The 27,157-nt window shown below is 33.5% G+C and overlaps 1 protein-coding gene across 1 annotated transcript in view; it reads right to left on the reverse strand.

The window, feature by feature from the left end:
• Positions 1–22,982, reverse strand: part of LOC129229219 (regulator of G-protein signaling 7-like) — a 227,303-nt gene extending 204,321 nt beyond the window's left edge. The window contains exon 1 of the mRNA XM_054863482.1: positions 22,875–22,982. Within this exon, the coding sequence (XP_054719457.1) occupies positions 22,875–22,970 (96 nt within the window). The 5' untranslated portion in view covers positions 22,971–22,982. The remainder of the gene's footprint in view (positions 1–22,874) is intronic.
• Positions 22,983–27,157: the final 4,175 nt, after the last annotated feature.

Below are 27,157 nucleotides of genomic sequence, written 5' to 3' on the forward strand. Positions count from 1 at the left end.
GCTGCATCTATTAACAAAACATCTCAAACAAGAACTGCGTGTAGTTTGTATGCGATTTTTATGGCGCCATTTTTAAATGTAGTGCGACAAAACTTGTATTGTTTTGTCAAATGAAACAAAACCGATTTTAATGGAACACAACAATAGATTTTCACTAAAAGCTTAAAAGCTGAAAACATTCTTTTTAACTTTTTGAAAGTGATTAAAATTGATATGTTTAGCAATATAGCTGGAGTCATATTAACGTAAGAAACTGTTGCGAAAAATATAAAAAGGCTTGTCCATGAACAGTGTCGAATATGAGAATGAGTAAAAAATCAGAAAAGGTAAACTAAAATTTGTGCAGATTTATAGATTTTAGATATGAGGAGCAATCAATTGCCAGTAATTGTTGATATTGCAAAAAGTTTAATTTGCCAGAAACGAATTCAACTTTTTATTTTCACTAATCAATTTATTAACTTATTACTTTTTTCATTCATTCATTTATTTATTTTTTGAAAAGAACACTAGCAATATGAGATATGCAACATCAACGAAAGTCGCTAAATTCTTTATGTTAATAATAAGCAACTGATGTACATGAAGCGAACTCTTTAGCGATTTATACTCAGGGTCACCCCATGGGAGGTCACGAGGGGTCACTATGATCATCCAAAAGTTTTCTTTCTCGGCAAATTTTGCCTGACGATTCGGCAAAATTATCATTATTCAGCAAAATTTGGAGTTTCGTTCGGCAAGTTGAGAATTTCCGCCCTCCAAAAATCTCCCCCCCCCCTCCCCAAGTTCAGGGCACTCTTGTTTGTACTTCGTATACTTCTTCTTCATCAGCACAACAGCCTGTTGCAGGCCAAGTACGACACGTTTCCAGGTTTCTCCACCTGTTCACTCCCAAAATTTTAAGGTCCTTCTCAACACTATCCAGCCACCTTGTTGCTGGTCTTCCTCTTCTCCTTGTACCCTCAATCCTTGAAAAAGTTAGCTTTTTAACCGAGTCCAGATCTGCACGCCTAAATACATGCCCCAGCCATCTGATTCTATTGGCTTTAATTACTCTTAAGATGTTGGGTTGTCGGTATTTACGGTATACTTCAAAGTTATATAAACTTCTCCATGTGTCATTTTCTTTTACTGCTCCAAAAATTGCCCGAAGGATCTTTCTTTCAAAAATGAGAAGTCTATTTTCCTCTGTTTTATTAATTGCCCATGTCTCACTACCGTATAAAATGATCGGACTTATGAGGGTTTTGTATAGGTTTATTTTTGTATTAATGGAAAGGAGCTTATATTACTCGTATACTATGCTTATTTAAATCTTACTGCAAAACATTTCGATCATTTTCATAAAAAAATGTCTTTGTAGATGGATTAAATAACAAACCTCTGTGAGACATTAAACATACAGTTTTTAAGTACGATGCACTAAAACAACCGTACTCAGCTTCCCCCTCCCCTGGCCTACGTTCACATGACAACTCAGCCTGCTACACAAAATTAATGAAAACATTAATGACAGCGTTAGAAGCAAATTGTTCTTTGATGATATCGCTGTACAAATCAAACGAACGGTTATTTTGCTGATCTGCAAAAAGAAGAAATAGAACCTTTTTAGGTTCTCCATGTCCAATCGATGCGGTATTCGCTAATTTTTCTTCAGAGGCTAACTACCATTAATTCTCTTTCTTAATTCCGGAGAAAAATAAGTTTGTAACACTGTTAGCTGATGGAACAACCATACGAAATGAGGTGAAGGATATGATCAGAGACTATCAAAATTGGCAAGTTTAAGGCAACAAACTATTTTTCAGAGTCAATAAGAGAATTCGATGTAACATGACTTCTGGTTCACGGTTTCGATTCTTATTCGAAGGGAACTAGTCCTCGAGGAATTCATTTTAGTCACCAAGGATTTGTCGGGCCCTGAAGATTACTATTAAGTTTTCCTAGAAACGGAGAGGCAAATGCATGTGTGTTAAAAAAAAAAATGCGTATTTTTTTTAAACAGTTTCTGCTTGTTGCCAAAAAGGATATAAATCAGCCTTTGTACTCTTGCATACAAAAACATTTTCAAAATAATAATAATAATAATAATAACCAGATTTGCCTCTAAAAGGTCCATTCGACTACTTCAATGGGCAAAATGTATCGCTCTACACCAGCGTTTCTTAATTTTTTTGATCAGTTGAACCCTTTTAAATGCTCACTTTTTTTCGTGATACCCTTAAATTTTTGTCAATAGTTTGCAGTGGCGTAGCTAAGGTTGTGTTTGAGAAGGAGCTCAGGTTCTTATCTCAAAAAAACTATCACATTAACTATTTGTCGTTAATTTCATAATTAAATAGACTTCATTATAAACCATGGTAATTATTGCTAACTGCTAATTATTATTTATTATTATAAAATACCAGAACACTCCTATTTGCATAGGCGGCTGGCGCCCTGAAAAAGTGGATGTCAAAGGAGGTTCGGGCGGGAGGGGGGGGGGCAGGTTTGATGAACTACACACCCTTTAAGCTAAATTTTCTCTTCAAAAATCGAGCAATTAAATTTTACGTCATTATTAATGAATTCACCTTCTTACTAAAATTCGAGAAAAGGACTCAAAAAGCAAGACCAGATAACCACGGAAAATTCCCTCTTACCCCAAAATCAAAGTTCCATTTTAATTTTTACGAGATAATAACACGAAAAAAGCATAAAACAATCAATTATTTATGTCATCAATTATCAGTGCTTTCTTTAAACACGTGAATAGATCATAACTATAATTTTCCGTTCAACCCTTTGTTTTAAACTTAGAAAAATGGAGGGGCGAAGTCCCTTTAATGTTGACAATGGGAGGGCAATTGCCCCTTGTTGCCTCGTATGAGCCGCCTATGCTTATTTGTGATTCTGAGTATTTTTAAAAGGGATAAATAACCTCAGAATTTATGCATGAGTTATGTGATTAAAATATTTTCTTAATTAGGAAAGGAGATACTGATGCGTTTTACCTACAATAGTGTTAATAATTCACTACAATTTACGAAGAACAAATTTTTTAAACTTAAAAACTAAAATGTCTCTTCTTTTACAAATTTTTTAAAAGTTATTTATAAACCAGAGACTTTGATGTCACTGTATGTTATGTTGATTTAAATTGGTGATCACCGGGATCATCTCTGCCCCTAGGCAGATTTAAAATCTGCCTCCCCCTCCCCCTTAAAAAAAGTGTCCCCAAAATTTAAACTGTCAAGTTTATGAAGTAATGATGATGTTTTACATTCAGGGGCGCCCCGATGGGAGGTCACTGCGATCTCCCAAAAAATTCTTTATTCGGTAAATGTTGCTGACGATTAGGAAAATTTGGAGATAATATTGCTGCATATTCTTTTTCCTTTTTTTTTAAATTTTTAAAATTGTTTTTTAATGATGCCTAACGTTCCTTCTCATTAGATGTTATGTACATATGTATGATATATGTGTAGGCTCGTGTTTTATCATTCGGTAAAATTAGAATTTGTTTTGAAATCGAAATTCTAGCTTAGTTATTTATCTATACAGCTGAATCTTTGATGAGCACTGAACTTTAATGTCTTGTGCGTTAACCATTTTATGAGTTGTCATCTTTATTTATAACAGCATCCTTATCCTGTTATTATTATTTTTTTTCCATCTACGAATCAACGATTTCAATAATTTTTTCTGTTATTACGTTCACTCATTTATGTTCTTACCACTCCTCACTGTTCAATAGTATTTTATTAGTAAATTTAACTGGGTTACTTTGCAAAGAGTCCTAAGCTTCCGCTTTTAAACACTGCCCATTTGAAAAATATATATCACTTTTTAAAAAATTTAAAGACTCTTTTTTGTTTTAAGATTTCTAATTTAGCATGTTATCTTCATTTTAAATCTTTCAGCCTTTTTCGCTCGTCACTCATTTTTATTTACCTCCGAGACTTAACATTAACAGAAAACATTTTTTAAATATATTAAAAGTGTAAAAAGGGAAATAAATGTCAATCATTCAAAAAACCAGTACTGAATAAACTTCAGTTCAGCACTAAAAATCTTAGTCGAACTCCAATCTTGTTGCGACTTCTGGATAAACGCAAAGACACTTTCTGAAATCGGCTCCCGCTTTTCGTCTTCATTTACTGTTTTACGTTGATCAATTACAATGTTTGAAAAACATTTGATTTTCATTAGATGTGTGAAAGTAATCATTATTAAATTACAAGAAAAAATTGTCTCCGCGAAAAATGAAAGAATGCCAATATTTTACTGTCAAGAATAAAAAAAAGTCATTTAAAAATGTGTAGCTTAAGCAAAATTTGCGCCCCTGAAAATTTTGCTGCCCTAGGCAGCTGCCTACTCTGCCTACTGGGAAATCGGGCCATGTTCCTCACTCGTTTAACATTAAAATTGTGCTTTCAACTGCTGCCATAGATACTGGGAGACTGGCTAGTAGATTATTTGAAATTTACGTCAAAAATCATAATTTTAGGCAATATTTGGTAATGATGCAGGAAAAGAAATTTGGGGTGTCCTTCCAAAAATTTTTCAACATTGAAGTCACTTTTAAACTACCTTTGGTGGATATTAGGGGGTCAGTAGCTTTTCCCGGAATTTTTTCGAAATTGAAGTGCTTAAAAGTGAGAAAGAGGTGCTTTATGACTCATCTTGGAAAAATTTCGAAGTTGAATCTTAAAGGCACAATTTCAGGCGACAAATGAAATTATTCCTATAGGGTCTAACCCTGATTGGTGATAAAGCTCAGATTAGTATACGAAAGCAAAAGTAAATGTATTTTTAATTTTGGGAAAGCGTTTTCATCGATTTTTTAAGCAATAAGTTTGAAAGTTGTGGAATGAAAGCATGCAAGTCTCATGGAACCCCTGAGAGAGCTTTGCGGAACCCTGGGGTTCCGCAGAACACAATTTAAAAAACGCTGCTCTACACCACTGATCCTATTGTCAACTTTCGCCTTTTGCTAACAGCGCTCTTCTTCAAGAAAAAAAATCTACCATTAGAAAAGTTTGAGAATTCTTTTATACAAAAGAAGTTGGAAGATATAAGTATCATTCTAATAAATAAGCATGATCACGTGACATTCCTTACGTGACTTCGGTTATTAACAACCTAAAGAGCTTCATGTAATATAAAACTTTAAGGTGCACTTACCACTAACTATACGCTGAGTAAACATACGAGCGTAAAAGTTCTCCCTGTAGTTAAACGAGACTTATTAAGTTAATGAAGAAAACTTTCGCTTAATAATTAATAGCAATCCAGACAGTCTCAAAGCGTCATTTTCTTTTCGTGCATTTCCTACTTAATGCTCCTCTTTAATGTGTGCGTCACCAATATCAAATTGCTATCCTTGACAATAACAAGCTGTCATAAGAGTTTACGAGCTCTCTCCAAAACTAAAGATTAAAAAATATAAATAAGTAAACTGAAAGCGAAACACGATCAATAAAATAAGTGGAGCATATTCCTCCCGGAGTGACGCTAATGCCACTCGAAAACCGACAGCTTAAAAAAATAATGTGAGAAAATAAAACATTAAAACAAGTGATGCCAAATCAGAATTCCGAACTATTTAAAGCTCTGCATGTAAAGGAGAAAGATTAGCGGAGAATAACGTTTTTGAGTTATTTCAACGCAGAAAAAGAGATAATTCTTCAAAATGTCTTTAATAATTCTGAGGAAAGAAAGAACGGTAATCTATTAAAATGGTATAATTGTAGTTTATCGAATTAATAAAACAAAATTAGAATTGGATAAAATTCTTTTCTAGGTAATAAACGAAATTAAATGTTCTTTCAACTATTTGTTCTTTGTTCTTTTGTTTCATATGTGAATATTAAATCAAATCTCAGGGTTTTGTTTAAAAGAAGAAACATAATCATTTTTACATGAAATAAATTCTTCATTTGTTTGAAAATGTTCTTTTTTCACCATAATGTAATTAATGCTTTTCTAATTCTTTCTATTCTTTTCTTTTTCTTTTCCTTTTTTGTGATCAAGCAATGATTTTTTGCTATGAACTGATTGACTACCAACTGAACCAGTAAATTAAAAATTATTTATTGGGTAGGAAAATCTCTAAAACTCGCTTATATAATATTAGTTTTTAAATAAAAGTTGTACTTTAAAGAACTTCTTGCATTTAAGATGAGTGTCTAACATTATCATTACTTTTTCGTTCAAAAAAATTATGAAAATTGGGGGGGGGGGGGGGGGTGGACAACTTTGAAAACTTTTACTTTATTAATTGCATCGTAAAATTATCTACTAGGATACATCACAATGTCCCTGTGATGGACTCTCCCTTAGTTATCCCTATGAGGTACATTTTAATATTCCAGTGTGGTTATATCATAATATACTAGCGGGGTACGTATCCTAGTCAGGTAATGGTTAACAGAACTAAATAAATCAGAAAATGCACACTTTAATCAATGAATTAACTATTCCATTTAGCTACTCCCCTTTTTGATTTATTTTGCCATCATTTATTTTCTCGAATAGTTTGTTTGAAGCAATCTTTCCGTTTCAAACAATTAGAACTTTTATTTCATTATACGATATTTGGGCTTTATTTCAAAAGACAAAAAGATGCTAAAACAAACAAGCATCAATAATGCAAATCAAATCATAGCTCACGATACAATAAAACAAATTTTTGACTTTTAAAATCCTTTCTTGGTGATGATCATTCGAATTGCAATTTATGCCCTATTCCTAAAACTAAACAGAAGGCCAGGCCAAAATTCATTTATTGTTTTCGAACTTTGGTTCATTTACTATAACGTCATAAAGTGAGAAATCTATATTTTCGTTGGCAACACTACTTGCTCAGCTAAAATCCTGCCATTTCAAAGAAAGCATATATGGTCATTTGTAGGGAAAGGAAACTTGGATTGAAAGAAAATTAACTCTATTAATAGCTTAAAGCGTGTATTTTAAAAGGAGGGGGCAAGTTCAGTCATTGGCTTAGGCTTTCTAGGAGAAATGAGTGAAAGAAACCCGATTTCTTCACTTTAAAATGTATCACGTGACTAGAGATCCTTGCTTCAAGATTTGAAAGCTTCACTCTCCCCATCTTCTATCTCTTCTCAATGATTACTACGCTTGCGGTAATTTTTGCAACAAAACTGTTTCTAAGTGAAGACTAGTTAACACATAAAGACATCCTGAGAGTTCGTCGTATTTCTAAATAATTGTGTATGTGTCGTCATTGTTTGGAGATGACCGTGTGAGAAAAGTTGTTTTTTAAAGTTTAGTGATCTTACATTTTCCTCTCCAACAGGTCTGAAACATTCGAAGTAACTGGTTTTAACCAGTTTTCTTGAAGCTACTAAAGACATTTAGTTATGATTTTCACCTCTCCAGCTTTTCTTGATGCGCAATTTGTGAAGGGACGCCCTGATGGGAGGTCCCAGTGACCTTTCAAAATTGTCCTTGTTAGGCAAATTTTGTCCGACCATCCAGAAAAATTATAAACATTCGACAAAATTTCGAGTTCTATTCGGTTAAATGATCATCATTTGGCGAAATTTGGAGTTTTATTCGGCGAATTGAGAATTTTCGCTCTCCCAAAAATTTAAATTCCGGGTGCCCCTGAATTAGGGTGATTTAATTTACCTCAAAAAGCCAGAAAGCTCTTGGATAAATGGAGACAACTAAATTTTCTAATCTTCTATTTCTTTGCTGGATTAAATTTTGTTTAAAGTTACATCTTCGTGTGTGTTTTACATAAATTCAGCACGTAGTTAAATTTTTTAAATGCTTTTTCTTTTTAAATGATTTTAGATTGCATTTAGAAGATCCAGCTGGTTGCGTGCGATCACAGGCCACAGATAGAGTGTTGTTATGCTTCTAAACTGATTGTGTATATTGCGATTATCTGCTAGCATCAGCCTTATGGAGAAATAGTAAATAGGGTGTTTAGTTGCTAACAAACGGTCATAAAATTAATTCTTTCACACCCATTTACTCTATTAGAGCTTATAGTCTTGGGAAATTGTTATCTCAATTCATCCAAAAGGAAAGAAATTAAACAGGGGCTGCCCGAACTTAAATTTTTAGGCGGGCGAAAGTTCGCGATTCGCCGAAAGGAACTCCACATTTAGCCAAATGATAATACTTTTGCGAATGGGACTGCAACTTTCGCCAAATGATAATAATTTTACGAATGAAGTTACAAATTTCGCCTAATGATGATAATTTTTCAGAATTTAACTCCAGATTTCGCCAAATAAGGGGGTTTTTTTTTTGCCTAACGAAGCTCTAAATTTCACCGTATAATGATATTTTTGCCGAATGAAACCTAAAACTTCGCCGAATGACGATACTTTTTGTCGAATACAGATAATTTTTCCCGAATCGTCAGACAAAATTTACCGAATACGGAAAATTTTGAAAGATCTAGGGAGGTTATTGGACCTCCCTGGATCTGAAGTTGAAACATCGAAATTCTGTTTCTTTTTAACTCAACTGACCCTACTATGCAAAAATACTTCAGAGAAAAGTAACTTGCTATTTTATAGCTAGATTGTATGATAAATTATATTAAAATTTAATCGTAATTGTTGACGAAAATTTCAAAACACTTAATTGCCCAAATTAGACAAAATAATGCGTCATAATTTCGTTAATTGCTCGTTAATTGGAACGTCATTTAATCCATCACTAGAAATTTACATAATTAGTGAGATCAGTCATTAAACTATATTTCGCGTTAAATCTCTCATAATTACCTCCTTCATCTTGCTTTCTCAAAGAGTTTTATTCTCCTTTTTTCCTCTATTTAACTGCAAAAATATAACAACTTATTATTGTTATATAAAACATTTCGTTTTCCATGGGGTCATAAAGTAGAAGAAATTTGAAAAGAGTGATCAAATAAAAAGAGCAGCAAGTCTCGAGCAAAAATTAACTTTATATTTATGAAAAATGCAAAAATAAACAATATCAAAAACGGAAAGTTTCAATTCTAAGCTGTTATATGAAACTGCCTTATAGTCAGCACGTCTAAAACACATCAGCCTCCAATATCCCTGACTTTTCCAGATTTTCTCTGACGTTTTTATACCGATAACAGAATTTCCGGACATCGTCGCATCAGAGCAACTGTAGGACATCTTAGTGTTATTCCTGGGATTAGATGTCTTACTGTTGCTCTGAGGCGACGATATGTTGATGCATATTTTGGAAATATTATATCCTCTCGAACAAACAACTTTTGTACAAAAAACTTTTTTGTTGATACAAAATACATTTATCACGATACTTTCATTATTGTTTATACTTTCTCGTTTTGCATTATTTTAAATCTTTTATGAAATTCTATGTATATATTAATACTATGCTATCTTATTTTTTTAATTTCATTTTTTTTTCGTGTTCACATGTTTAGAGGATATTAATAATAATAATAAAAAATTACTTATGAATATATATCTAAATTGCAACTTTGGTAGCTGTAAATAGAAAATAACATTGTCTTTGATGAAACCTCATAAAAAATCACACGGAGTTAGGTTTTGGAGATCTGGCTGGCCAACGCATAAAGGGTAAATCATCATCTACTGCGCGGCCAATACAGCGTTGCAAAACGTCAGTGGGGCATCGAAGGGGGGGGGGGTAAAAACATTCCCCAGAGAGATCTCGCTTTCAACATTGTTGCCAATCCAATGCAGTATTTAATACACGCGTAAGGACTGTTGTGACCAAAAAATCCCCTGTGGAAGATATTTCTGGCTGCGCTAGTGCGGAACGTGCATGTTTAAGTGGTTACTTACGTTCAAAAAAACTTTCATAGTTTATCTTTATTTTTATGTTTTTTTTATACTTCTCCTGTATAGTAATTAGAACAGTTTCCAATGTTTAAAACATGGTCTAGGTTCATGTGTATCTTCAACGCTCAATTTTCCTTTTCCAAAGCGGAAAGAGTAATGCCCATCGACCACTTGCTCAAATCCTCAACACAAGGGTGACACTCTTTAGGTGGAGCCCATGACGTAGTCACCAACTTTTACTCCAAAATATACATAATATACTCTCTTCACGAAATCTGTTATATTTTTTTACGTTAGACTACATTTTCAGCCGTATCCAACTTTTATGGATTCTTCTTATGATAACAATTTACAATTGATGAGGATTTTTAACATATTCACTCTACAAAATAGAGAAGATAACTCTGTTGAAACGAAAAAAGTTTCTCCGCACACTAATTAACTTAAAGAGTTCCTTTTTTCAATTTTTTTTGGTCTAAAGACAGAAACATCTTTAGTTTTCGCCGAAATTTCAACTGACGACACTATATGCTGATCCCGTCACTTAAGTATAACACTATTTAATGGTGTGACTGGTAAAATGTAAATTTTCAATTTCTGAAAAAAAAATTCTGTGATGGAATTTTTGACTAATTTTCCTGAAATCAGCGTCCAAAAATCTATCAAAATCAGCTATTGGTTTTTAATATTTTTTTTAGTTGCAGGTCTTTGGTATGTTAATCTGAAATAGCAGCACAGTGAACGCCGGTTAGTTGAATCAGTGGTAAATAGAATCAACCACTTTGATGAATCAAATCGTCAAAAACAGAACAAAATCCAACTTTATTAAATTAGCCGCTTTATTAAATCAGCCGTTTTATGGAATCAAAACTGTTTAGAACAAACGTGATTCACACTTGCGGCTGCCACTGCATTATAAAAATACTCTATGAAAAAAGAAAAAAAATTCCTTTCCCAAGAAATGAAAATTTTCCTTTTCTTTTCCAAGTGTCTGAAACATTTTCCTGACTTTTCCAAGTTTCATGAAAAAAGAAAAAAAAATTCCTTTCCCAAGAAATGAAAATTTTCCTTTTCTTTTCCAAGTGTCTGAAACATTTTCCTGACTTTTCCAAGTTTCCCTGCTGAGTACACCGAACACCCTGTGTTATTCTCCATTCAAATAAACCATAGGAGGCGCTGAAGTCTCTGGCCAATGGCTGCTGAAAGAGGTAAAACTAAGACTCTCTCACTCATGCAGGATTGACCTGTTTCTTTGTCCAATGAGACATCTGAATGATTGATTGATTGAATGAAATGATTTACCTCTACTGCACATTTCTCAAATCACCGCAAGGTGGCGTATTCAAGCTCTAGTATACATTCAAGTCCGCTTAATGGAATCGCCAATGTTCCACGAAAATTATCCTAATATGCGGGATATTCCATTAAACGGGATTAACATGGACGGTTTGGTACATTGAAAATGTTACTACATTAAGCGGGATATTCTTTTAACCGATATTCTAATAAGCATGCTTGACTAATTATATTAATAGCCGACAAAACATTTTATTTGCTATCGTAATAAATAATCGGAGACGATAAGAAAAACATTAATAATGTAAAACTTCATTTTTAAAGAAATAAGTGGCCACATTCGGCATTTGTTTTTCTTGTTTGAATCATCCTACCATTTAATCTTTAAACAAATAAGAAACCTTTCGTTTTCCTAGTTTCTCTTATTTCCTTGATTGGATCGTTGAGTTTCAGACTAATAGTAACAACGATTTCGTCTTCCGAGAAACTAAAGATAATGTCCGTTCCATTTGTTTTTATTTCGGTACACCATTATTTAAGATTTCATAAGGTTTCGGCGCGTATCCTGTCTGCTGGAAAGAAAAACATGTTAGGCTTTGTTTTTCTGAGTACGGCGATAAGAGCAAAAGGAATTTGTTTTCATTTGTAAGTTGTCAGCAATTAGTGTTGAATAAATTGCAGCTACACGATTTTTCTCGCAATTGATTTCTCAGTTTTAAATGGAAAGCTAAAATGTTACGGCACATATGCAGTGCTATGAAAAAGATAAAAAGGCTTGTTTAATTTATACGGAATTTTTGTCAACTAAGACACCTTAATAGGTGTCTTGTAAGAGTAGAGATTATTTTCTGACTAAAATTTATTACTTTAGGAGAGTAAATCTTGAAGTCAGGAAATGTTTATTTATGAAAGTTTTTTGTATTAAAAACAATGCAATAAAAATAGAAAATGTGTTTGTGTACGGAATAAAATGTGTCGCAACATCACAAATGATTTAAAGCAGAATGCCAAACCTTTTTTTTTTTTTTTTTTTTTCGCGTGGGCAGTTTATATTTAGCCTCATATTTAGATAAATATCACGGGACCAAAAGGCAGATTAAATTTAAATACTGTTTTTTTTTTTTTCTAGATAGCATGAGAAAACGCGGAAAAGGGCTGAAAATTACAAAAAAAAAAAAAAAAAAAAATAGAAAAGTGCCTGGAAAACGTTGGGCAGCTAATGCGCCTATTTATAGTAACTTATCTGAAAAAAACAGGAAAGTTTCCTGATAAAAGTTAGTAACCTTCCTGAAATCAACCTGGAATCTTTCTGAAAAAAGTCAAAAACCTTCCCAATCAAAACCAGTCATGTTTCTGAACTAATACAGGAACCTTCAGGAAACTTACAAATAATAGCTTGGCACCTTTCAGGTTTACCAGGAAAGCCTCCTAAAGCAAATATGACCAAAGCTAAGACGGAATTATAAGCAATTCCTTCGAAGCTGCTGTATCCGGAGACTCCATACCGCCCTTGATTAGGGCTCTATGATTAGGTTTTCCCCCTGAAGGAGAAACACCTAGCAAGGAATCCTAATATATTTTTAGACTGAAAGCTAAAAATGTTTTTCACCGAATTATTCATGTCCTCTCGTCGACCCTGTATACAGGTAATGTAACGCTAGGTAACATAACGCTTCCCTTTTCCACAAATTACCCAAAAAAAAATCCAGCTTCCTTTCATCTGAAAAAAAAAAACGTGTTATTACACGTGACCACCCACTATATAAAAAGAGTTTTAATTCAGGAATATGATTCTTCAGTCATGTCAATTCCAAATTCAACTGGGAGGGAGGTTATACTCCATGTATTTTATTAGGAGAACGTAGCAAAATACACACACAAATGCATAAAAATCCGAAGAGAGGGGGGCAACGATCCCCTGATCGAGCAAATGCTGCGGTTAACTGCCCCCCCCCCTCACTTTTTGAACTGGATACGTCTATGAAAGCATTGGCCATTAAATAACTAGTTTTGATATTCTCCAAAGATGTCGGATTCGGAAGGATCATTTAAAAGAAACTAGCTGCGTCGTCCGGCTTTGCATGGTCTACCTCGAAAATAAAAGTTATGTCAAGTGACGCGTGTTGAACAATCAGGCTTGAACAAAAAAAAAAAAATAAATAAATAAACAAAATTTTGAGGCAGATTACGGAAAAATAACCAAAAAATAAACATTTTAAATCCTTCGATTACAGGAAAAGCCTTTAAAACAAAAGCCAGAATTTCATTTGTTCATATTAGAGGAAAAAAATTGCAACATCTTTCTTCTCAATGATTTTATTCACGCAACAAATTTTAATAAAAACATTGTTACGAAAAGTTGAGATGAAGCACTGAATAATAATTTGAATGGGGGAAAGCCTTCGAAAAATAGGGATTTTATGTCGGAATCTAAGTGTCGTAATCATTAGTTTTTAATTGATATCTCCGCTAATTATTATCAGAGGATTATGTTAAATAGCCTAATATATAGACGGGAAGATTACAAATACATCGATACCTGGTTCGATGGTCAGTTCACTGTCGTTCGGTAGAAGTAACTTAGACATAGATACATACATACATAGATACATACGCTCAGTTTTTAGGTATATAAGATAATACATGAAATTTTTAACTCATATTAGGAGGTACCGTCATATTGAGTAACTTTACCTTACATAAACTTTTCTGCAATAAAATATCCACGTTGGTCTCCTTTTCTAGAAAAGGCTGAGAATTTTCTAAAGGGAAAAATATTCCTCTCCTCAATAGATTTAATCCCCCGAGAAAGAAAGTCTCTTCACCAATCATGTAATCGCTTCTCGAGAGATAAGACTTCCCGAAATGCTCAATGCTGATTGGTGAGGGGATAACAGGATGAATGCAGAAAACGAATCAAATAACGTTTCTCAAATTTTGCTGAGGAATCTTTCTTTGTAGAGTGATTCGCTCAGCGAGAAAAAATGAAATGAATATATTTTTTGCTGAATAAATGAGAGAAATTGAGCATAATTAAAAAATGACGCATAGTTGAAGGTGCTAAAAGCTTGGACGTCGATGTTTTTTTTTTTTTTTTTTTTATGTTTTTGTTCATAAAACCAAGAGATAAAGAAATGAAAAAAATTACTTTTTTCAAGTATACATAGGAAATTCATAAATAATTATTGATAAATTATTTTTTAGTTGTTTTCTTTTGTCACAAATAATAATAAAAGCATATCATAAATAAAAATAAATTTTTTTTTTAGTAATAATTTTTATTTTTTCATTTTTTACTGCATATAAAAATTACAAAACAGGTAATGTTAAAGTATTCCGTATTTTACGTTACCCATCTTTCAAAAATCTGGTTAGAACGTTTTTCTTAAAGCAGATCAAAACTGTATTTACTCTGAAAGACTAACATAAACTTTTTTAAAAATCTTTTTCTAAGATAAAATTCGTTTTTTAGCAAGTTCGAACAACTTACTGCCGAGTGGATGGTGATTCCGAGAAGAATTGGTTCACTTTTTTTTTGTTCCAGAGAAATCCTCGACTTTCAACTTTCTGGTAACCTGATTTGTTTACTTTCGGTCTATCTTTTCCGTGAACAGAGTATAGAGACACTAAAACACTTCATCGCCGCCATTTTACCTCCAAAAAGCACGAACGGGTACCATACTGAAAACTAATTGCATTTTTTTCCCCCTAAGTCAACCACGCATAACAATCGGTGATAACGAGGTTTTGATGTCCCTAAATATTTTAAGAAATGCAATTTTTCGATTTCCTTCTATTCGAAAAGTTCATTGTAGTCTCCCTCGTTCAACATTTTTTTTGTACGATACCTGCATCTGTATTCTATTCCAAACTCTTTATGTTCCAAGAAAAAAAATACACTAGCTGTCCAGGTGCGCCCCAAGCTTAAAATTTTGGGAGAGTGGAAATTGTCAATGGGGTCGTTTCCAAAATTTTAAAAGTATTTTTTTCTGAAAGAGCATGCTTAAAAACATAGGATCTGATCATTTTTTAAATAATTTATTTAAGTTTAATATTTTTAAAAAAATTACTTAAATCGGTGATCTTTTATTGTTTACACTTCTGTCGTGTGACATCACAAATGATGAAATGCCATTCAATGTTGTTATTCACAGAACAAAATATTTATTTCGCATCTTTACTCACGTGTATTGGCAACGATATGGTTGATAGCAAGCGTAGAGCGCAATTTTAATTCGCTGTTTGATTATCATAACGTGGAAACGTAGTAGAAAGATGCGCCAAATTGCATCATTTGTGACGTCATAAAGACCACGCCTTGTTTGAAAAATCGGACAGTTTAAAAAATTAATTTAAAAAAACTGTTGGGAAAATCAAAGTATTTTCTGGGTCCATGTAATTTTTTTTTTTTTTTTTTTTGCTCATTCTATCCATTTCAATGACTAAAAGTAGTACTTTTGACTGAAGGAAACCACCCCATTTTCAAAATAAAACTCCAACTTTTGCCGAATCGTCAGACAACGTTTGCCGAGTAAGGAAATTCTTGGAAAGTCACACATGGGTGACGTTTTGGGCCAGTCCATACATCAAATATTCTCTTCCTCAACATGTATGTAACCTTAATTTTGGACATGAGTGTACTATACCACCCAACTGACCCACATTAAAACATTCCTACGCATATTATTCTTGGTAAAAAACAATTTCAACTAATAATTTCCGGAGCCATTGCAAATATTTGAAAAAATCTTTCACTACATGAAAGGTGCTTTCTTGCTGAGTGACATAGGCTATAGATTATGCATATATGTATTTAAACTAATTTTTTTATAACAATAATTTGTCTTCGCTACCAGTCCAGGTTTCATACGATTTTATTCTTATATACGTAAAAACAAAATCCAGTTGCCCTGCATTTGCAATGACAGAATAAATGAAGGTGGTCTTCGAACTGTATGCAGAGGGATGGAAACACGTGAACGCAAAATAATTCCGGTGTCAGCTTAAGAACTGTCAAAACCTTTACAGATGTTTGAGGCTGCAGAGGATTAGGTATATAACATTGTATCAGCCTTGTATTGGACATTGCTAATCACTTATACGTAGACCAAGATCTCACTAGGCTTGACCTACTCTTATCGAGTTCCAGACATTGTTACCGTAGATGAAGGGTAAAAGTTGTAAATAAAACACAAAAGTAAGAATTTCTTCCTCTTTCACGTGAACTAATCAGGGCTGCCATTGGCTGCGCCTAAAAATTGACAACAATAGGCAAAATAGATAGTTTTTTTTTAACCCGAACAAGGTCGGGACGGCCCCTTAGTTAAAAATAAAGTTGAAAGAAAAATATTTTCATATTGCTGCAGACAGCCTTTCAGCAATATGATCCGTTTTAAACTACAAACTCACAATTTCGAATTCCATCAATCATACGATCTAAATTCTACGAGACAAAACTTTCAGAAACTAAGACATATGCAAATTACTATGGATAAAACCAGGTGATAAAAATTACAAGATCGAAAAGCAGATGTTTACCGAAATCAAAGATTCACCATCAAAAATTTTTTCCATTCCCCATCCAACTAGTCATTTAATAAATATTCAAATAAAGCAATGATTTCTGAATAGAAACTCGTTTGGAATAATTCAAACACTGAAAGACGCACTTTCAAAATTTTCCCTTTTAATAAATGCTACGCAAACATAATTCTCAATCAAATGCTAATGAACCATGAAAAATATACATATTTCTCATGCATAAATTCGCTAAATAATAACCGCTGCATATGTAAGAATGTAGTAAATCTTAAACACTTATTTTTGACGTCCTCAGCAATTTCATTTTCCTTGAAAACTATCCGATTATTTTGCTGAAAACTGGGAATTCTTACTCCCATGAAATAACTCGATTAAGGGTAATTAATCGAGCTTTTTAAATTCTTAGGCCAAATATTTTTTTCTTTGTTAACTTTTCTTCAATAAGATATTTTGATGTATCTTGCATGTTCCATAGTTTTCATAAATGCAATTGGCGTTTTAAAGTTTCTTTGCTTTATTCTCATTCATTTGAATGGTCTTTATTTTTCCTTTAATCATGCTATATTTGTATCATATCAAATTTTTTCCTCCAAAATCAGTTACAATGAAATGAAATTAAAACAAATTATCAAAATGCTAACTCTAAATTTTATGGGGTTTTTTTTAAGGTTCTTTGTTGTAGAAAAAATATGTATGTAACATATACCTTTTAATTAGGTTACTTCTCATTTTTCAGAAAATTTTTTTTCCTGAAAGAGCATGATCAAAAATATGAGGTGAGTTACTTTTTTCCTTAATTTTGACTTATTTTCTCTCTTAATGAATTAATCATAAAGACGTTCAGTCACTGTTTTCATTTTTATTGCTGACGTCACAATTGAACAAAAATTCAGGACATTGCCAAACTTCGCCAACTGAATATTTTATTCAACCAACAACTTTCGTTCTGCTAGTAATTGCACGCAGTGAAAACCATCAAAAGGATATTTTGCCAGAAAAGACAACAACGCGCTCCATTCAATATGTGCTTTCACGTGTGACGTCACACGATGAAACATTTTGTTTTAGAAATATGATATTTTAAAATATTAATTAAAAATTAAATGGTTATGTTAAATTAAAGAATTTTCTTGCTCTATGTTTTTTTTTTTTTTGCCGTCATATAAAAAATGCCGCCGTATAATAAAGTCATAGCAGCCAATGAAGCTGCAGAAGAGGAAAACTCCCCCTTCGTCCTCCGCCGTCAAAAGAAAAAGTTCTTCCAATTTAATATTACATCACAGAATGCGATACGGAATTAAAAAAAAAAAAAAACATCTCTTCAAAATACCGTGGATTAGAAATACTTTTGCACAACGGTTTTCCATCAGTCAAAACATTTTTTGTATTTCTTTTGGAATATTGCTGCTAACAACAGTGGTTCCCAAAGTTTTTTTTTCCGCCAAGGGGCTTTTTCAGAAATGAGATTTTCCCACGGCGCCTTTTCCTAAGTAAAAGTATAACTAACCGCAGCTAGCAGATTAAAATAAATAAAATTTGTGTGTCTATATTGCATAACCGTTATTTATAATGAAGGGGTGCCGCATTAATAAGCCTCTAATAATTTGAGAAGATATTGCAAAATTATCTTCACCTTTGAAGACCACGCGTTTCGTCGGGGCGCTATTTGAGAATCGCTGGGTAAAGAGAATCCAGACATTTGATCTTATCTCTTCTAAGTACTAAAAATGCATTCTCTTTACCATTTTGCCTTTTTAGAGAGAGTGAGGGAGGGGGGGGGGGATTCACAAGAGCATAGGTCAGAAGGGTGAAAGGAGGAATATTTCAAAGCTTTTCGCTTTCTTAAGAAGAAAGAAATTTATTCAAGATGATTGCTTTAGGAGTTCTTTAGATGTCAGCTTTAGTGTACTTTACTTAATAATTTCTTACTCGTACATGTACTCGTACACTATCCCTTTTTGTTTTTACTTTTTCAAATTATTATTTTGAGGCAATTTTTTCAGCAATTCAAAAAAAGCCTTAACATTTACAGGAGTTGTTGAGGTCTTTTTACCGAAAGAATCAATAATTAAAGATGAAACTTTTGCTCCAAAAATTCAGGAATAAAATGTACACTCAATTTTCGGCATCACAAAATAAAAAATCTATGAACGAAAAATAATACAAAAGCATTCTTATATCACTAAAATTAATGGATGAATTGAATGATCTTATTTACTCTTAGAATTGAAAATTTTATTCTTGAATTCCCCCCCCCCCCAAAAAAAAACCTAAGAACGATTTAATTAACGTATTTTCTAATGCTTTCTTATTTATTTATTTTCTTATTCATTAACTTGTGATTTTGAAACGGTGGAAACGAAAAAATCCTTCATTTCTTATTGAATAAAAGAGTAAAATTCCTACTTTTTCTGCTTGAATTAATTTTCTGAAACTAAATCTACTTATTATGATAAAAGACGTTTTCTTCTATAAAAATTGTCAAAATTTTCATTTATTTCTTTTTCGCGAATTAGAGTTAAAGATATTGTAACGTAACTTTTTTCCTTACACCCCCCCCCCTCAGATTTGTGCCCTTACCTGCTGAAACATTGTGCTTGAAAATTAACAATGAAATTTACTGAAAAATAAGGCATAAAAATTGAAATGGATTTCATCTTCTTTTAATGATAAATATTGTATGTGTGTTTTTTTTTTTCTTCTTTTTTTTTCACAAAGATGCATTTCAGTTTGAATTAATTACTTTTACCAATGAAACAATACTTGAAATAATTTGGGACTGAAATCTTGCGATAACTTCAAGGTTGGTGAATAATCAGGGTTGGTGTACGGGAAGTAGACTCACTTAGTTTTGGTAGAACCCTCTTCCTTTTTATCCTGCTTCATTAGTTAATTTACTCAACCCCATTCATGTTAGTTTAAAAATGATTTAAGAGTTCTATTTTGACAGTGAACGTTCTATTAGGTTCCGCTACATGCAGACGAATTCACCTCCTCAATTTCCTGTTAGGTGAGTTTTCTTACAGAAACACTGTTCTTGTAGTGAAAACTGATTTACGTTTGATATCAAAACTGTGTAGCAGAAGAAGGAAAAATTGAATGACGAGAGAACAGAGGACACGGATTTGAGTTAGGATGTATAAGTGTCTTCATATTCATGGTTTACGAGAGAAAAATAGACTTACGGAGAAATAAAAGTTTAGATACATGTTCTTTGAAAGTTTATGGGAGAAACTGGAATTATACGAGAATATAGATGGACACGTTTGATGTGTGTTCTTTAACTAGTTTGCGGGAGAAAAATGTAATTGCGGAGAAATAAAAGTTTGGATGTATGTTCTCTTGAGTTTTCGGGAGAAAAATACAGTTACTAGGAAATAGATAGACAATTTCTGGAACAACTCCTGAATTCTGACCATTCTTCCGACATCATCAAAGATATTCTGTTTTTAGGACTTCATTTCAGAAAAGTTTCCAAAGAGAACACCTTCATTTCCTTAACATCACAAATCACCAAAGATATTCTAAAAATTCCTTTTTAAAACTGTAACTTGTAATGGTAAAAGCCTTTGATGTCGCCAAAGAGATCCTGAAATTGGTTTCAGTTTTGAAAAATAATTTGGGAGCGAAAACCGCAACCCTTCTTTAAAATTCCCTAAAAATGCGAATTTTGAAAATTTCTGCAGAGGTATTTCTGAAACCTGTCCCCCAACCTAAAACCATCAAGGATTGACTGAAACTGAGTTTTAAGACTTCAATATGGGACGTTTTCCAGGGGATATAACTCGATCTCCCCACCTTTATCCATCTTCTGATTCTAAGAAAGCCTAAAACTTTTTAAGACTTTTAACGTTTGGTAGTTATCTTTTCACAAAGCAGTAAATTTCGCATAAGGAATTTCTCAGTATTAAACTTTTTCGCATAAGGAATTTCTCAGTATTAAACTTATCTTACATTTCACAAACTCCTCTTTATTTATATATAAATGAAATTTTAACATAGGAAGTTAAAGCAACATGGGTAAGGGCGGCAGTGTCAACCAGTGCCTCGAAAAAACAAAAATATGGCACTGGGGGATGGGGGCAGCTAAAATCCGTCATCTTGTTGGGCCTTTTGGTTTGCCCCTGGAAACCCATGCTACTTAGCGCTTATTCAAAAAAAAAAAAAAAATTGTCGCGGTTGGGGGAGAGGGGAGTGGGGTCGCTTGTGCTAACTATACCACTTGAACTGAAATATTGTTGGATTTTCGGCCCGCTTCGCCTCCAAAAATCTCTTGAGCAAAGAAGGTTGGAGATCCCTGATTTAGGCCCCTCCTCCAAGAGAATAATTTCCCACTTTGTATTTCTTAAAAGATATTGGCAATTAATTCTTAAAAAGAATTGCAAATAATCCAAGTTTTAGAGCCAAAAATTAAATGAGTGCCAATTATTTTATTTTCTACTAATTTTCCAAGATTCGCTACAAAACTATAGGGGGCACTGTAGTCATTGCCGAACGGGTCCCGAAAAAGGTAAAACAAAGACACATCCACTAACACCTGAAATCTGCCTTGTTTGCACAAAATTGAAATTTCTTACCTCGTTACCTAATTTCTTAAAACATCACAAGGTGGCGTATTCAAGCTCTAGAATTGCGAATTGAACTATCAAAATTTCAGGGGTAATAGTGGACTCAAGTAAAATTTTCTGAAAACAGTGGGAAATTTTCTGAAACTTTGAAGAAGCTCGATTCCCCCCCCCCCCTCCTCTTTCCTTAAAAACTCTTCAAATATACATGCAAAAATCATTGAAAATATTTATTTAAAAAGACATTTTTTAAAAGTTTTTTTTAAAATAATTATTTAGTTTTAGAATGTGTTGTCAGTTTATAATTTTTAAAAACGACAACCCAAAAATGTTCAGAAATTTCGACTCACAAACACCCCCGCGAAAATTTTTATAATGTCCCCGTGAAAATAAAAATCCCTTTTTCTCTGGTGCGTCATATTTATATTTTTCAATTAATTCTGTCACAGCAATCTTTTTGCTAAATTCTGCAAACGGTTTGATCAAGCCAGAAACGATAAAGGATAAAACTTGCAAATGATGCAGGAACTGAAATGAAATCATTGTTTTCTGTACACCGTAACGCTTTTATTCTCTTCGGGCACGCAATCCTTGTATGCTTGGAACGTGTTTGATTATAAAATATCCCTATACGTTTCCACATTCAAAGTTATGTATGATATTCTAACTTAGAATGTCTACGATTTATTTCGGGTAAAAATATATTGCCTATCATTTTATTCAGAAAATATTTTCGAGATAGTTTTATCGAATTTCAAGAATGCCAGCAGGAGAATGAAAATCAGGTTTTCAGCGGTGCACGTATATTTACATTTTTCAAGGAATTCTGTCCCCGTATTTTTCTTTTAACTTTTTTATTAAAGATCTACGAGCCAGAATATCAAATACAAGCCAGAAGCGATCTAATAGCGCCAGAAACGAAATGAAATAGAACGAGTAAACGATAGAAGAACTTTTAAAAAATGATTCATTTTTCTATGCATCATAAAGTTCACATTATTTTGTGGCAGCAGATTGTTCTAGGACGCTAGGGAAATGTTTCATTAGAAAATACCCTAACACATTTCCATTCAAAATAATGCATAGAATCCTAATTGAAAAAAAGAAGTACTATAAGATTTATTTCGGGTACAAAACATTCGCGTTATTTTGTTCTAAATGCATTATCAAACTAACTTCATCGAATTTCAAGGTTGCGCACCTTTGATGGAAAATTACGTTTTCAATATTTACATTTTTTAATGAATGCAGTAACTTAATTTGCTCATTAAACGAAGTCCCGCCGGCGATTTCATAATATTAGAAATGAAAAAAAAAAGACAGAACTGAAGGGAAATCACTGACCTTTCCATACACCAAAAGTTTGGGCTCCGAATTTTTCTTGGATGCTTGAAACATGTCAGAGTATAAAAGAACATTCAAAAGTAATACATAATATTTTAGGTAGATGAGACTATTATGTAACTAAAAAATATTGCACTTTTTTTTTTACCCGAATTCATATTCAACAATTTTTTTCTCGAAATTTAAAGAATACCCAAGAATGAAAATCACGTTTTCTGTGGTGCATCAATATTTACATTTTCCACTGAGTTCATTCCCGTTACTAGTTTCTTAAATAACTCCCGCAGGCGATTTAATAACATTGGAAACGAAAAAGAAGTGAAGCGAAATCACTGACCTTTCTGTACACCATAAAGTTTGGATTGTCTTCGGGCGCCGGACTGCTCTTGGAGTCTTGGGGCCCGTGCCCCTTCCTGTCTTCCTCTCCATGCATTCTCTACTTCTGGCCTCTGTCCCGGCTGTCGTTTGCCGAGTGTGCTCCAGAGGGTTGGAGGGGGTGGATCGAACGGGGCTGCGCGGGAGACGCCGATCGAAGAGAGGGGGGAGGGCGAAAAAGTTCGGAGGAAGCGAAGGGATCCTTTCCTTGATGTAACGAATGACCCATCCTCTCCTCAAGAAAAATATTTATAGCACGCATGCGCGAACATAGTTGATAAACTAGCGGATAAGGAGGGCTAAAATTGGAAAGCAATTCAAAACAAATAGTTGGAGAGGCCGGGACATAGACTTTTTAATATCCTTTCGGTGCCAGTGTTGTCAGATTTATTCATTTAGATTTGGGCGTATGTCTCCTTTTTCTCGATTAAAGCAAAGAATTTTTTTACCGCAATGTATTCTTTATCTCCCGAGCATTAACTTGTCAAATAAGTCCTGGACATTGTTTTCTTGTGAGAGAAACATAATTTTTTCATGTGTTTTGTGTTGTTCTTAAGGGTTTTAGTGCTCCAACAATATGTGTATTTATCCTGGATCTTGCTAACTGTTTTACAGAAATGCCGCTGAATGGGGTCGTTTCCAAAATTTTAAAAGTATTTTTTTCTGAAAGAGCATGCTTAAAAATATAGGATCTGACCATTTTTTAAATAATTTGTTCAAGTTTAATACTTCTAAAAAACTACTCAAATCGGTGCGCTTTCATTGTTTACGTTTCTGTCGTGTGACATCACAAATGATGAAATGCAATTCAGTGTTGCCATTCACGGAGAAAAATATTTAATTCGCATCTTTACTCACGTGTATTGGCAACGATATGGTTGATAGCAAGCGTAGAGTGCAATATTTAGTTCGCTTCTTGATTATCATGACGTGGAAACGTGGTAGAAAGATGCGCCAAATTGCATCGTTTGTGACGTCATGAAGACCACGCCTTGTTTTCAAAATCGGACATTTTAAAAAAATTAATTAAAAAATAACTGCTGGGAAAATGAAAGTATTTTCTGGATCCATGTTATTTTTTTTTTTACTCATTCTATCCATTTCAGTGACTAAAAGTAGTACTTTTGACTGAAGGAAACAACCCTATTACAAAATTTAGCCTACAGCTATTGTAAATCCTCTATTAATACTGAAAGCTTTAAAAAATCTGTCTTGGGAGAAGTGTTACGTTACCGCATTGAAAAAAAAAAAAGAAAGCACAAACACCAACTTTTAAATCTACTATTAAGCTTACCGGCTGCTTTACTTCTCGGAAGTCATTTTTGAAATTCGAAAAGTGACAGTTTTTGTTTTCCTCAATCTACCTTAGGGGCTAGTTATTAATTACGTAAGGATGACATTGGCATTTGACCCATCTCCCCCCATGTAAGGGTACGTAAGATTTTTCAAACCCCTCCCCCTGTTCTTACGTAAGATTCCATTACGTTTTTCAAAATAATAAAAGGATCAGTTGCACCAAAACACCCAGTTTGACGAGAATCAAAGATTTCTTTTTTTCAAATATATATTATATAATGCGATACTAAAACTAAAAATAAAATATGCCATGAATAGTGCGATTCTTTAATTATATTGTATGTTATTCATTCTTTGTAAAACAAGTAAAAAACAGCTCATCCTAATATATTTTTTTACCTTCTAGAAGCTAATGAAATATGATCACTGCCAAATCACGTGACCGCGCGATTTCTAACATAAAATATCGGCTTGGAAAATATTACGTAAGAATGGGTTTGAAACCTCCCTCCCCCATCCCCTCCCCCAAAGTAAGGGTAGGAAGAGTTTTTGTAACCCCCCCCCCCTCCTCTTTGTGACCCTTTCGTAATTAATGATTGACCCCTTATCACTTCTTGATGTAGTACATAGTTATTAACAATGGAAGCACTACATCCCCAGAATTATAAATATACATAAAGGTTTTATTATAAGTGTACTTGGTTTCACTTTTAGCCTTAACCTATCTGTGAATGTAACTTGGGTGATATAAATAACACAAGAAGTTTCTGTACTGAAGATGCGACTCGTATGCAATATGCGGCGTTTTCAAGATTTAAAAAAAAATTACGATGTTAATATTTTTTTTGGGTTAGGGGCTCATTGAAATGAGTCCGATACTCTGGTTTTACACGGAAATATTAGTGAAAAAACTGTAAAACAAGCTCCTAAAAAAGATTAATTTTGATGATTTTTTAAGCACTAGAGGAGAATACCTCCATGAGTCTCCCAATTCGCCCCAAATGTTCATACTTTTGAACTTTTTCCTCTCTCTTCCCCCTCCAAAAGAAAATAATGGCCATGAAACTCAAAAATGAAAAATGAGGGAAGACGTTTCCAAAAAGTGGGGAGTACTGGAGGAAAACGGTGATTATTGTTGGATTCTAGGAATCATTTTACATATGAATCAAAAAGAATGGTTTCAAAATGAGTTTTGCTTTTTTTTTCCGAACAGTGTAATTAGCTAAACAAACTCTCTTTTAAAAATGCTTAACAGTATAACAGAAAACGCTCTGAATATAATCAGTTCACATTAAGATCTCTTTTTAAGGTCCTTAACAGGGCAGAACAATAAATTCTTAATATATTTTGCTAGTTCTTAATATTCGTTTTAAAAAGCTTAACAGTAATAGGAAAAGGTATTAATATAGTTAGCTTAAGCTCATTTGATGCTTAACAGATCAATACAAGAAATTCTTAATACAATCAGCTAATATTAATAAGCGCTCTTTTAAAGATACTTAACAGTGCAATCGAAAAAGTTCTTAATACAGTCGACTCTCGAAAAATCGAAGCCTTATAACTCGAATATTCCTTTATCCCGAAGTCTTCTTTCGGTCCCCAAAAAATTTAATGTTTTCAATATGAAGTTGTCTCGATACCTCGAATGTTCTCCTTTTAAATCGAAATTTTTAGGAAAGTTTCTGTTTCATTTTATGCATAAATGTGCAAGCAAAGAATATATATATATATATATATATATATTTTTCTCATTTAAAACATTCTTTTGTTTATTATCTTGTTGTAAAGAGAGTATTTATTTGTAAAAAAGCTTCTAAATGCTTACAGTGTTGCAAGATTGAGTGAAAAGTTGACGACTGGGCTACTTTTTGCCGTGGCTGACGACCTAAAATGTCATTGAGGAGCAGCTGGATAATTTTTCAGAGACTTAAAGTTTTGGAAAACATTGAAAAAAATGAGCTTTTAATTCCTGGATGACTCAAATTATTGTGCTTTTAGCACAAAAAGACGTTTAAGAGCAATGCGAAGTGAAGAGAAGAGAAAAGAAATTGAACTTACAGGAGAAATAGTTGCTAAAAATTACTTTAAGTGCTGTGGTTTCACAAACAGTAATGACAACGAAGTTAAAGTGATGGACGAACAGGATCGTCCTCAAATATATAATAGCGAATTCATTGATCGAGTAACGCTCCTGACGTCATCAATAATGAAACTCGCGCCACGGCATGAAAATATGATAATATTTTCTGGCAATGTTTGACATGCAGGGAAATGCTTTATTTTGACAAAGTTGGACTGGATCCAGTAACTTAGAACGAAACGAGCCGATGTGTGCATCACATGACTTCCTTTTACTTCAATTTAATGTCATTTTCCCATTATTGGCAATTTTAATGTGATTCAATAGTTTACTCTCTAAATATCACCAAAAGTGGCCAAATCGAAACCAGATTTTTTTTTTAAATCGCCCAATTTGACGCCAAGTTGGCGACAAAACTTGGCGACCAAAAGACTGGCGATATATCGCCAGTGTCCGCTAAATTATAACACCACTTGAGTTTACATCGAAAATAACAATGATTTTCCTCCAAAAATGGGCAAAAGACCCCGTTAGGAACATCCGAATGCAACCAATAGGGAAGGTGCACAACTAGACCCCACTAGGAGTCCACGTACCAAATTTAAACTTTCTAGCACATACCGTTTTTGAGTTATGCGAGACACATACACACATACGTACATACAGACGCCACGAGAAAACTCGTTGTAATTGACTCGGGGATCGTCAAAATGGATATTTCGGGTGTCTGTACGTTCCTAAACATATATCCACGTGTGGTCGAGTCGAAAAAGAAAACCTAACACTCATTCGGGGGTGAGCAAAATAGAAATTAAGGCCGTTTTTTGAGTGAAAATTTTTTCGTGAAGACGATACTTCCTTTTTTTGTA

Source organism: Uloborus diversus, chromosome 9 (assembly GCF_026930045.1).
Source record: "Uloborus diversus isolate 005 chromosome 9, Udiv.v.3.1, whole genome shotgun sequence".
Taxonomy (NCBI): Eukaryota; Metazoa; Arthropoda; class Arachnida; order Araneae; family Uloboridae; genus Uloborus; species Uloborus diversus.